General features: G+C 34.9%; 1 protein-coding gene across 4 annotated transcripts in view; it reads left to right on the top strand.

Annotated features, from left to right (window-relative positions):
* The window catches only part of NAA16 (N-alpha-acetyltransferase 16, NatA auxiliary subunit), a 67,472-nt gene that overhangs the window by 13,846 nt on the left and 39,657 nt on the right, over nucleotides 1-13,969 (top strand). For 2 of the 4 annotated variants that reach the window (XM_047720044.1, XM_047720046.1), the window contains 4 exons: nucleotides 4,035-4,154; nucleotides 5,196-5,225; nucleotides 6,548-6,643; nucleotides 13,275-13,381. In XM_047720044.1, the coding sequence (XP_047576000.1) occupies nucleotides 4,035-4,154; nucleotides 5,196-5,225; nucleotides 6,548-6,643; nucleotides 13,275-13,381 (353 nt within the window). The remainder of the gene's footprint in view (nucleotides 1-4,034; nucleotides 4,155-5,195; nucleotides 5,226-6,547; nucleotides 6,644-13,274; nucleotides 13,382-13,969) is intronic. The other 2 variants (XM_047720045.1, XM_047720047.1) reach the window with 2 other exon arrangements.

Here is a 13,969-nt window from a genome sequence, read left to right as displayed (position 1 = left end):
ATTTGAGTCTAGGGGTTTTGACTCCAGATATCATTTTCTTAGGCAGTATGTTATACTGCCTTCACATCCTCTCCCCTCCCCCAAATATGGGTCCATGAAACAAATAAATAAATTACGATGAGAATAGTAAATGATAACACCGAGGTCACCATAAAAGCAAGATTCCTTTATTTTCAATATGGGCTAAGTACGAAGGCAGGATCCTGATAAATAGCTTGTTAAAAATGGGTCAAACACATTTTTTTTTAAACAAAGTTTTGCTCATCAGTTACCATTCTCTGAGCAATACTATAATAAAATGTCCAACTAAAGTAATAATGAGTTTAAAACTAAAGCTTCATATAGTTGCAGGACTTCTGAAGCTTAATAAAAATAATAGCTAATGTTTATTTACTTTTCCTGTGTCTCAGAGTATGGTAATTGTTTAAACTGTTCTATTTCATTTGATTTTTTAGCACTTCTAACATAGAAAGATTATCCCCATTTTATAGTTTAAACTGTTCTATTTTATTTAATTTTTTAGCACTTCTAACATGGGGAGATTATCCCCATTTTATAGTTGAGAAAACTAAAATTTAGAGAGGTTAAGGACTTTCCCAAAGTCACCCTGCCTTTTAGGTGGTAGAGTTAATTTCTAAACACATCTTCCTGGCTTCAGAGCCCTTACTTTTTTTTTTTTTTTTTTTACTTTATATTTTATTTTATCTTTTAAAGATTTTATTTATTTATTTGTCAGAGAGAGAGAGAGAGAGAGAAAGAGAGAGAGAGCGTGTTGCACAAGCAGGGGAAGCAGCAGGCAGAGGGAGAAGCAGGCCCCCCACTGAGCAGGGATTCCCAGTGCGGGACTTGATCCCAGGATCCTAGGATCATGACCTGAGCCGAAGGCAGATGCTTAACCGACTGAGCCACCCAGATGTCCCTATTATTTATTTATTTTTTTAAAGTAAACTCTGCACCCAGCATGGGGTTTGAACTCATGACCCTAAGATCAAGAGTCACATGCTCTACTGACTGAGCCAGTCAGTCCCCATACCTTTTTTTAATCTAAAAATAGTCTTCATTTTTATAGAGCAATTTTAGGTTCACAACAAAATTGAGTGGAGGTATAGAGATTTCACGTATACCCTCTGTTGCCACACATGTAAGGCGTGGGCCATCCCCTGCCCCTGCCATATCAACATCCCCTACCAGAATAGTACATTTGTTGCAATTAGTGAACCCCCACATGGACAGGTAATTACCACCCAGAGTCTACAGTTTACATTAAGGTTCACTCTTGTCTAGGTTTTGAGAAATATCTCAACCATTGTAGAGTCATATAGAGTAGTCTCACTGCCCTAAAAATCCTCTGTGCTGTCTATTTCTTTCTCCTTGCCCCCAACTCCTGGCTACCACTTTTACTATCTCCATAGATATGCCTTTTCCAGAATGTCATATAGTTGGAATCATGTAGTATGTAGGTTTTTTAGATTAGCTTCTTTCACTTAGTAATTCAAGATTTCTTTGAGTCTTTTTACGAATCCTTACTTTCTCTTTCCCTTTCATGAGTCCTTTCTAACTGCAATACTCTGCTCTTCCAATTAATGTACAGTAACTTACTGATTTAATTTTTGTGAATAATACTAATATTGACAACACTTAATTTTTATTTTATGTGTTTATTTTTATTTTTCCCCAGTTTTTATTTAAATTCCAGTTAGTTAACATAGAGTGTAATATTAGCTTCATGTGTAGAATTTAGGGATTCAGCACTCAGTGCTCATCACAAGTGCCCTCCTTTATACCCATCACCCATTTAACCCATCCCCCCTCACCTCCTCTCCAGCAACCCTCAGTTTGTTCTCTATTGTTAAGAGTCGGCTTTGTGTTTGCCTCTCTTTTTTCCCCCCATGTCATCTGTGTTTTTTTTTTTTTTTCAAGTTCCACATATGTGTGAAATCGTACAGTATTTCTTTCTCTGACTAATTTTGCTTAACATAATCATCTCTAGCTCCATCCATCTCATTACAAATGACAAGGTTTCATTCTTTTTCATGGCTGAGTAATATCATTGTGTATATAATATACTACATCTTCTTTATCCATTCTTGAGGCAATGGATGTTTGGACTCTTTCCATAATTTGGCTATTGAACAACACTATTATTCAAACTGTTGGTAAAATGGGGATAAATAATTTAATGTTCTGGTTTCTTTTTTCTATCACTTATAATTGATAAGAGCAAAGAAAAATGACAATTATTTTCACATTCTGATGTATTATTGCTGTTTCCTGATTAAATATTAGCTTAGGTTGCTTTTTGTCTCTTGTGACATCAATCCAGAATGCAGTGATTAAGAAGTAGATATGACGTATGAGATCAATTCTAGTTAAAAAGTCTGCAAATTGTGATGTAACCACATTCATCCATATGTTGCTTGTGAGGGTAATTTGGGAGTCTTCATTTTGAATATAAAGCCAGTGCTTTATACTGTTTATAGAGACAAGTTACAGTATTTTTATTTTTTCAGTGAACTGTCAGGCCCAGAGACCTTTGGTATTTACAGATTTATGTCTTTTGTAGTCCTTAGCTTATTAAGATCATTTTATAAACTTAAAAAATGTTGTTAGAGATTTTCACTAACTTATGCATATGCAGTTGTGCTTACTTGTTCTGTATTCCTCTAGTAATAAGTTTTGCCTGTGGTAGAAGCAGATAATAGAATTGAAAATTTTTTTTTTTTCTATTTACCTAGGGTAAGCGGGGTAAAAATGGGACTAGCCAGCAATTAGTTTTGGAGGAGTGGGGCATGTTTATAGTTTTAGGTAGCAAACATTTATGTATATTCGTTTTTACCAAGCACTGTGCTAACCCCTTTAAATTAATTCATTTACCACAAAAGCAAACTGAGGTAGTTGATATTTTATAGGTAAGTGGACATAGGAATTTTGTGCGAGAAAGTGGTAAAACTGGAAATTGCATTTGATTAGTCTTCCTCTAGAGCTTGAGTAATATATATATGTAAATAGTGAAATAATAGTATATAATAACTACTTCAACATATTGTCTCCTCCAAGATGATGAAACCTGAAATAAAACATCTGAAGACATATTCAAAGGGTTATTTCTTTCAGATAGATTGGGGAAGGGGAAGTCTTAGCGATAGAAGTTCAGATATATCCTTTTTTGAGAATCTCCCTTTTATCTTGGGTTAGATGTGCTTTCCTTTATATCTGATTAGTTTAGATACTCATTTCCCATACCTGCTTTTTTTTTTAACGATTTATTTGTTTATTTGAGAGAGAGAGTGAGAGAATGCGCGTGTGCATGCATGAGCAGGGTGAGGGGCAGAGGGAGAGGGAGAGAGAGAATCTTCAGCAAATTCCGTGTCGGGAGTCAGGTCAGCCACTCAACCAACTGAGCCCCTTAAACGCCCCTCCCATGCCTACTTTGAATTAGTGTGGTTTAGTAAAAGGATTTGAACTTTAGGGGCAACCCACATGTGAGCCTGGTTTGTGTGGTTTCTTGCTGTGAAGTGGTACTTAGTGTTTTTGTTTTACTGAGTTAAAACTTCTCCAATTTTAGTGACGTCAAAAGGAAGCTAAGAGAACTGAATGGAGAATTAATAAATGATTCGATCAGGTAGAGTACATTCAAATCTAGCAGTAGGAATGTAGGGATGTTTCATTAGAATTATTTACCAGTCTATAGAGGGGGTCTTTAATTATCTTAAAGGGTATATAAAAATGTGCACAATACAAATATTTTTACTAAGAATTTAAATATCCTGTGTGTATATTTGGGATGTAGAGGGGAGCCAGAAATGAATGTTAGTATAATAGAATGTTATATAGAATGAAGGTTCATTTCTGAAGTCAAGCTGTGAATTAATCTGTGTTGAGTTGGATAAACTGCAGCATGCCCCAAAGGGAAGCATGTATGGTTCTGTTTTTCATAAACATCTATTATGCTAATAATGTTTAGTGAAGTCTATAAGATCAGAAGGGTGTTTAATGTTTAAGTAAAATGAATGTGAATTTAAACTTAATTTTAGGGGAAATGCTGTTGAAATTGGGAAGATTAAAAGAAGCCAGTGAAGTATTCAAAAACTTGATTGATCGGAATGCAGAAAATTGGTGTTATTATGAAGGCTTGGAAAAAGCTCTGCAACTTAGTATGTAATGATTTTTCTCCTCTACGTAATCTTAACTAGTATTTGAAGTAAATGTGCAGTTGTAATAATATTTGAAGACAAGTATTTTTAGCCTTAGTGTTTATTTTTCCATTTAGGAAAATTATAGGTTAAACATGGCAGTGAAGAGGAATTTAGATATTTATTTATATGTAAGTGATAAATGCTCACAGATAATTTTAAGTTCCTTAACCCATTAAAATGTTACCAATTTAGACTAACCAGAAAGCTGGGGAAGAAAACAAGCATTCCCTTTCTGGGAAGTTTAATATTTTTTAAAGAATTAGAAGTTTGTTACCCTCAGCCTCTAAGGATGAGAATTAGGCCAAAGAAATTTTGCTGAGGGTATGTACTGTACAGCATCGACATGAAAATTATTTTCTTAATTTCAAACTAGCTTAATTTGTGTAGAGCAAAATTTTACGTATTTTTTTTCAAATTAGGTGACCTATCCTTTTTAGAAATCTATAGTATTTTTCCAAATCTTCCTTAATATTCTCATAATTAAATGTTAAGAGCAGTTAATACCCCTAGTAGATTTACTTATGGATAAATACATGGCTGAAATAATTATGAAAATATGGCTCAAGGGGGTTGAAACAGCAGAACTTTTAAATTAAAAAAATATGGTAAAAATAGGTAGCTATTCATAATCATTTATAGAAGATTTATTTTACCCTAATCACTGTTACAAATTAATCTAGGTTTTCCGTGTGTGTTTAAAATTTAATATCACAAATAATTAATTTTCTTCCTTAAATTGTTTTTACAAAAATGATGAAAATTAAAATATTAATTAGATCATTAATTTGTATCTTTAAAAATCAGGACAACAGTCATAATATGTTGGAAGGTTGGAAAGGTGAGAAAACTATGATGTTTTTCTTTATCAGTTACTGACATGTAGTTAATAATAGAGATATTTAAATGTTTAGTATAATGAATATATGTTCCATGTCAAGATCCATGCTTACTCTAAAATGTATTGATTACAAAACTAATTACATTACTTTATCTTTTTAGGTTCCTCCTTAGGACCTTCTCTCCCCCATGGTAAGTTCTGGAGCTCCAACTTGTGACTTCAAGTAGGGCATTGAAATGGTTTGGTTTTGTCTTAATTTTACTACAGTTATAAAACTTGTTATATCTGGGATAGTGGAGAAAATTTTTTTAATACTCTTTAGATTAGGCATAAATATGAGGCCGCTTTTTAAAAATATGCAGCAAATAGACTTCATGTAAATTTTAGTGTCAGGGTTCTTGATATTTCTTGAAGTCTCCAAGTTGTTAACAGAATATGAAAATTATCTTTCCTATATCCCAGGTTTTGAATCCCAGCACATTGGAGCTCCAAAACATACTATTGGGGGAAGGAAAGAGTCTAAACAAAATCAAACATTACTTTTTTAAGTATTGTATTTATAATCTTGATAGTGAACACTACATTTAGTACAGAGATACCTTGATCGCTAGCACCAGGGGTTCTTCTTAAAATAATATTTCTGTTTTCTGAATGAAAATCAATTAAAAACTTTACAGTTTAAAATCAGGTTTGTTTGCTTTTTCTTTAAATTCTCCTATAAATTGTCATTTTGCTTATATGAAATAAAATCTGTCTATGAAAATTATGCAGGATATTATTTTCAAATAACAAAGTAGACCCAGATCCTACTTTGCAGATTGTTGCTGCAGAGTAACATGTAGTTTATATTGAGTACTCTAAAATTAGGTTTGTTGTGGGAGGGAAGACAACTTTCTGTTAGAAGTATTTTTGTATTTACAGGGAGAAATAATTGCCACTTTAAACAGTCTATACTAATGGGGTTCTTTTTAATGGATTTTCATTGAAGATTTTAAATGTTAAAGCTACCTTAAAAATTTAGTTCATCTTTTAAACTATAAAACATTTACATTCATGATGCTGAAATGGTTGCTTTTTAAAACCTAATCAATCAGTAGTGCTTGCTTCGGCAGCACATATGTTAAAGCCTAACCAGTGAGCAGTTACAGCCTTTTTTGGGGTGTGTGTAGGCCTCACTGAGTTAGAGAATTTGTGTGAGAAAAGTTAGAAAGGAGTACTTTGTTTTTCACGGGTTGTGCACTAAGGAGTATAAGAGAAGCGCTGTGTATCTTGAGTCTCTGTGTCTTGTATGCATCTGATTTGAGTTGGATGTAGAATCTGTTGTGATGAAGTTTTGGATTTCTCTGGAGATTGGGTTTAAAATGGTGTTTTGCTGATCCTATTATTTCATCACCAGAGTTTTTTAATATTGACAATGCAATCTTTCTTTATTACAGTTTTCAAAGTTTATTAGCATTTTATCATAGATGAATGTTCTGATGCTTTGAATCTCACACATATTTACTGATAATAGGCACTTTAGAAGAGAGGCTTCAAATTTATGAAGAAATTAGTAAGCAGCACCCCAGAGCAATTTCACCTAGAAGATTACCTTTGAATCTTGCCCCAGGTAATATTAGGATATCTTTTGTACCACTAATAATTATTTGTTATTCAACATCATTCACATTAAAAAAAACTTGTTTCTGGTATAGAGTTTACATCTACACGTGTCTTGGGGGTGGGAGTGATCAGTTATAAACTTATTCATGTGGTAATAAGTGTGTGTAGCATATAGCTATATGTTGTTTTCAAGTATCAGAGGTTATCTATATAAGATTGTTTTTCTTATGTGACTTTAAATATTAAACACCAGATTTAGAAGATAAGTTCTCTAGAATTGATGACAAATTGTATGTGAGGTATTGTGATTTAAGTGGTTGAAGTTTTGAAGTTTTTAGCATACATTCAGAGAAAGCGTAGTGAGCCCTTTGTGCCCACCACAGTGTTGAAGAACATCGCCATTCGCTGTGAAGGCCCTCTCTCCTCAAAGTTGTCCACTTTCCTGAAATTTGCCTGTGTCACACTGTTGTTTTTAGAGAGCTCCGTGTAATTTTGTTATCTCTAGAAAACAGAACACCTCCCCCTCACTTTTGTACTTGTGTAAATCAGAGCACTGTGGTATGTATTGTGACTTGCATTTATCAAACAGCAGTATGTTCACGACCTTAATCCACGTCCTGCATGCAGTTGAACTCCTTCGCTTCGGGGCTGTAGAGGAGGTAAAAGTGTATTAGTTCTTCGGATAATTAATATCTTTGTTGATGATTTTATAGAAAATTGTGCCTTTTTCTTAGAGTTGTCTATTTTTACTTGAAAATGCTATAGGTCACTATTTATTGGGACTTCTCACATGTCTTTTGACATAAGTCGGACCCTAGAAAACTAAACAACTTTAAAAAAATCTATTCTAGGCATGGGGTGAGGAGGTGGTTTATTTTCTAATGAGTTTTCATTTATAGTGGAAATATTTGTTTAAATAATTGGGTTATAATTTTCTTTATCAAAAGGTACATGGAAATTAAAAAGTTTTTAGTTGACTGACTTTAAAAATATATCAAGTACCTGTTAGAAGCATATTATATTAGACAGTCAGTACAAGTTCATTATAAACAGTTTATTTTCCACTAGTACATCTCAGATGATAAATAGTATTCTTCTGATACTCCCATTTTTGTTGTGGTTTTATGAAATATTGAAAGCAGATTTCCCTGAGGTTTTTCAGGGAACATTAAGCTCAAGTGGGTAGTATCAGGCTCAGTGGGGAGGGTGACTTATTTGCTGAGATATTCTTTAGGCAGGTGAGATGGGGAAGCTGGGTTGAACCCAGCAATCAGGTTTCTGTGGGACTTGTTAGAACTTTCATACATGCATTGTGAATTTCTAAGATGTGAGGAGGAGCATTCCCATAGTAAAAGTGTTTTGTTGAAGATGCTTGGCCCCATGTTTCCCTATGTCTTTTTTTAAGTAACAGCATTTGAAATATAATTCACGTACCATAAAATTCACTTTTTAAAGTATGCAGCTCAGTGTTTTAGTGTATTCATGGAATTGTGCAACCATTATCACTATTTGCTTTCAGAAAATTTTCACCATTCCCAAAAGAAACCTCATACTCACTAGTGGTTACTCCCTGACCTCCTAGTACCAGGCAACTACTAATCTACTTCCTTTGCCTGCATTTGCCTCTTTGGGACATTTCATATAAGTGGAATCATACCATATGTGGCCTTTGGTGTCTGGCTTCTTTTTTTTAATCAGTCTCAATGTGTGTCTTCTGTCACATTGTGAGTGGGGATATTCTTTTAGTTTGGAACTTTCAAATGCATTCATTGGCCTCTTAGAAAAGAAAGAAGACTCACTTAACTTTAAGATTATTGTTATTATTTTTAAAGATTTTATTAATCCATTTGACAGAGAAAAAGAGATCACAAGTAGGCAGAGAGGCAGGCAGAAAGGGGGAAGCAGGCTCCCTGCTGAGTAGAGAATCTGATGCGGGACTCGATGCAGGGCTCGATCCCAGGCCCCCGAGATCATGACCTGAGCAGAAGGCAGAGGCTTAAACCACTGAGCCATCCAGGTGCCCCTCTAAGATGATTGCTAACAAAATATCTTAGGCTTGTTTTTCCTTTATGGAACATGAGGCTTCAACTTTACAGTTCCTCAATTCTTTTCACAGTTCATAAAGTTTGCCAAAAGCTCTTAGTGCATGATAGGAAATACATTTTTACTGAAAGGCAGCTTGGAACCAACTGTGGATTGTAAAGTGTGATTTAGGTTTTTGTGGCCTTATCCTGGACTCTCTGGGATTCTGATTTGAAATGCTAAAGGAGTCTTTATACAAGATGGGGCTCAGTTGAAGAGTCTTAGGGCATGGGCTTCAAAGTCAACGTCACTGTGAGGTTTTAACACATATGGATTTACAAAGCTCCAGTGAGCATAAATAAAATCCTACAGATACCTCATTGTACCTGTGCAGAAATTGAATCCTTCGTGGTGTTCTGCCTGTCTAGAAATATTTTTATGTTTAATAAGAAAGGTATTTTGACATTATCAAAAGCAGTAAGATTTTTGTTTAAGAAACATCATGGAACTTGAGAACGTAAGGTGAAAGCTTTAAAAAAGAGTTTTCAGTTTTGAGGTAAAAAGGCTTAAAACGGGGACGCCTGGGTGGCTCAGTTGGTTAAGCGACTGCCTTTGGCTCAGGTCATGATCCCAGGGTCCTGGGATCGAGCCCCTCATTGGGCTCCCTGCTCAGTGGGGAGCCTGCTTCTCTCCCTCTGCTGCTCTGCCTGCTTGTGTCTCTCACTCTCTCTGTCAAATAAATAAAATCTAAAAAAAGGGGGAGGGTGCTTAAAACTATCGAGTAGCAAGCGCAGAAGTCCTAGGTAGATTTTCCAACAGCCTAAAATATTAAGCACTGTGAAAATAATGCAGGAATATAGCTACTTTTCCAAAGAAGTAGTTTTAATTCATCATTTTCTATTCTGTTATACAGATGAGAGGGAAGGAGATGGTTCCAGACTATTAAATACAAAGTTCTCATCAAATTTTGCTCCATTCTTCTTTATTGGGTTATTTATTATTCAGGTGTAATTATACATAATATTATATAAATTTAAGGTGTGCAACTGTTGATTTGATACATTATAATATTATCATAGTGGTATCATAGAATGTTAGCTTACACCTCCACTAGGTCACATAATTATCATTTCTTTTTTATAGTGAGAACATTCTCCATTATTTAGAATAAATTCCCAGTGAATCAGCTAGTCTTATCTTGCTGATTGTGTTAATTATTTCAGCAGTGGATTTTGAGACAGCAGTTTTTATTTGAATCCACGCTAATCATCCAGAGAAGAATTAGCATAGCATCTGTGTAGACAGATGACCTGTTTGGTAAGCTGTAATGCTAACAGGCACTAATGAGTGATGGTCTTTTTTTCCCCTAAAGGAAAGTCTGGCGGGGTTGGGAGTTAACTAAAAATTATTTTAAAATAACTAGGAAGAAGAAAGATAGATTGTTTTTGTGGAAGGGTTTTTCTTATGCCTAAAGAAAGCGTTTAGGAGATGGATAATGGTAACTAATTTTGGAATAGAGCATGTGATGGAGCATTTGAGTAGCTGTCTGTGGGGCCTCTTGTTTAGATAATGCATTATTATAGTTCCAGATAAAAGATTATAAAAAGGTTTTTTTTAAGATTTTTTTTTAAATTTATTTGACAGATTATAAGTAGGCAGAGAGTCAGGCAGAGGGAGAAGAGGAAGCAGGGTCCCTGCTGAGCAGAGAGCCCAACGCGGAGCTATATCATAGGATCCTGGGATCATGACCTGAGCCAAAGGCAGAGGCTTAACCCACTGAGCCACCCTGGCGCCCCTATAAAAAGGTTTTTAAGTGCAAAGTTTTTTTTCCTATTTATCCCCTACCTACAGAGTTTACTTCTCTAGAGGCTCCCATTGTTACCAGTAGGTAGCGTATTCTTGCATAAATATACTGCGCATATACAAGCAAAAATGTACGGGGTAGGGGTTCGTATATAGCTTTCCTTTTTTGTCCCTCTTCTGTACAAAAGTGGTAATAGCATAGATTGCTGTGCACTTGGTTTTTTCTTCTATATCTGTGCTTAAATTCACACAGAAAGAGCTCCCTCCTTCTTTCTCATAGCTGCTCAGTCTAAATAACAGTTTAATGGGATATGAGGCTTTCAGTATTATGGATAATCGAGAGTTGAGTTTATTGTCTTTTAACTCCAATCTGCCAGGGTGGTCTGAATTGACTGAGAAAGTTGACCAAGAAGAGGAGTTGAGAATAGCCTCTGACATGAAGATAAAATGCTTTTTTTCCTCAGTGGATGTCAGCAAATTTGGAAAAGACTCCTTTTTTTCTTAAGATTTAATTTAATTTATTTACTTGAGAGAGAGTGAGAGAGCAAGTACGAGGAGAGGGGAGGGGCAGAGGGAGAAGCAGACTCCCCACTGAGCAGGGAGCTCAATCCCAGGACCCTGAGATCATGACCTAAGCTGAAGGCAGATACTTAACCACCTGAGCCACCCAGGTGCCTCTGGAAAAGATTATTAACTACAGAAATATAGTAGCTGTCAGATATCAAGGCTTATAATGGTAGACAACATTTATTGAGTGGTTGCTGTATGCTAGATACTCTGTTTACTGCTATATATTTACCTGGTTAGAGTCATCCGGGAGCACTCTTGAGACTGCTGGCATTGTTGCCTTCACCTGCAGTGGAGAAAGTGAGGACTTCAGTGGACAGGTTATTTGCTCAAGGTCACACACAGAGGAGGTGGAAGAATGCACATTTCTCTAAGTACCTACATCTCACTGTCCACCACAATATTGTTAACTTTTGCCTCATATCAAAGAAAGTGCTGGAAAGACTTGATCTCTGAAACTACTTTTGAGTTTTAAAGAAGTAATGATGTGTTTTTAACCCAGAGTGAAATTTTGTGTTGTTTTGGTAATCTGATTTTCAAAACACTTATACTTTGTATATGATCTAATAAAAGATTAGAGATTATCTAAAAATGAAAACAGTCTGTATAGTAACTTGAGTTAACAAATGTCAATCATGTTTTTATATTTGATAAATGTTCCTTTTCCTCAATAAAATTTAAATATCTCTCAAATTTTTGTGACATATAATTATATTGAGTATGCATGTTTTGTTCAATATAGTCAGTCACACCAAATAAAAATAAGCACTTTGGGTTGTTGGTATTTTTTTTGTCAAGTGTTGATTCTTAATGAAACCATAGAGGTAGTTTCAGTAGTTTTACTTTAGGTTAAGCCATTTATGACATGTCTATCTTTTTTTAAATTTTATTTTTTTATTTTTTTTTTAAAGATTTTATTTATTTATTTGACAGAGAGAGATCACAAGTAGACGGAGAGGCAGGCAGAGAGAGAGAGAGAGAGAGAGGGAAGCAGGCTTCTTGCTGAGCAGAGAGCCCGATGTGGGACTCGATCCCAGGACCCTGAGATCATGGCCTGAGCCGAAGGCAGCGGCTTAACCCACTGAGCCACCCAGGCGCCCCTTTTTTTAAATTTTAAATGAGTGAGCAAATCCATGTCCCTGTATATTAACTCTTCCTGTCAAAAAAGTTAAAGATCTAAGTGAGTTAAAGGCTTTGTGCTGTATTTTTTTTTAAAAAGATTTTATTTATTTATTTGACAGAGAGAGAGATCACAAGTAGGCAGAGAGGCAGGCAGAGAGAGATGGAGAAGCAGGCTCCCTGCTGAACAGAGAGCCCAATGTGGGGCTCAGTCTCAGGACCATGAGATCTTGACCTGAGCTGAAGGCAGAGACTTAACCCATTGAGCCACCCAGGCACCCCTCGTGTTGTATTTAAAATGAAAATTTTTCTAATTTTTTCTGCTTCCAGAAAGTGATGACAAGTTTTTTTTTGTTAGGGTTTAACCATAATAGAATTATTTACTTGATGTTGCAAATAGGGTATTTAATTCTAATGTTAAAATGCTCTGGGGCTCAGTCTAATGTCTAACAAAAGTTTATTTTGCTTATTATCCATCTTGCCCACTCGAATGTTAAGTTCCATGAGGGCAGAATTTTTTTTTTTAAGTGTTTTAATCACAGCTATATCCCTAATACCTAGAACAGTGCCTGGCACATGGTGGGTCCTTGAAAGATGATTGTGGAATGAATGTTGAAGTAAAGCACTTGTTCATTTGGAAAACATCTTCAAATTCTGCTTTAGTGTTTAAAAAGATATTTTGGCTGCTAATTGAATATAGTGCTGGTACAGTAGGATCTTTTTATAGTCTGCAGAGTACTTTCTGAGGTGTCTGCAGATGAGGACCGAGTCTGCTGATTAGTCAGATTAGGAAAGAGACTTGCTATAGGAACTGTATTCAGGATGGTTAGTAAGTAACTTTTTTCACTCTACTTAAAGCTGCACAATGATTTTCTTTACTTACCTTTTGAAGTGTTCTTTGAAGATATTTCAAACAGGATCTAGGGAAAAGTATAGTTGCCAACTAAGATAACTTAGTGTTATCCTTTTTTGGTGGTTAAGAGTCAAGCAACAATGCTGACAGACTTTTGGGTTTAAAAACAGGATGTGGGGTCATTGTTTTGAGGGAGCTATATTTTAATTTGTAAAATCATTTTGAGAACTGTTTGCATCAATTGAAGTATAACAAAGTACACTTTTGTTTCTAGGTGAAAAATTTAGAGAACTAATGGATAAGTTCCTGAGGGTTAACTTCAGTAAAGGCTGTCCACCCTTGTTTACTACTTTGAAATCTTTATATTACAATACAGAAAAGGTAAAATTTGGTCTTTATTCAGTTTTGCTATAATCTTTTTACTAACTTATTATAGAAAGATTTCCATGTAAATAATATGCTATGATTTAATAATTTTCTCTGTTCTAGTATTCACCTTAGTTTCATAACAGATGAACTGAAATTATATGTATGTAGGTATGATAAGTACTATCAAAGGTATCATCAGCCTGTGAAATTTACAGAATAAAGGCTTTATAAAAGCACTAAGATTATAAAGGTTGTTTTGAATGGGTGTACTTTTCTCGTAGAATTTTAAATTTGATGTTGACACCAGAAGTCTGTATTTAAGTATTTCATGATTATTATTTCATAGTTTATAGATTTTTTAAAGTTTGTTATGCATTATGCATGCTTTTAACATTAGAGCATGAACAGTCAAGTTAGTGCAACAGTAAAATGCCATTTGGTCTACAGAGTATTATTAGTTTTAACTAGTAGGCAACATTTTAATAAGTAAGAATAGTTTTGGCTCTTCCTTGAATTGAAAGAGTAGTATTTGTCTACCTTTAAAATTAGAAAATAGGCACTTGGTCTTAAATTAGGTACTTGGAAAATTAAAAATGAATA

Source organism: Lutra lutra, chromosome 3 (genome assembly GCF_902655055.1).
Source record: "Lutra lutra chromosome 3, mLutLut1.2, whole genome shotgun sequence".
Classification (NCBI taxonomy): domain Eukaryota; kingdom Metazoa; phylum Chordata; class Mammalia; order Carnivora; family Mustelidae; genus Lutra; species Lutra lutra.
This window is presented reverse-complemented; position numbering and strand designations above follow the sequence as displayed.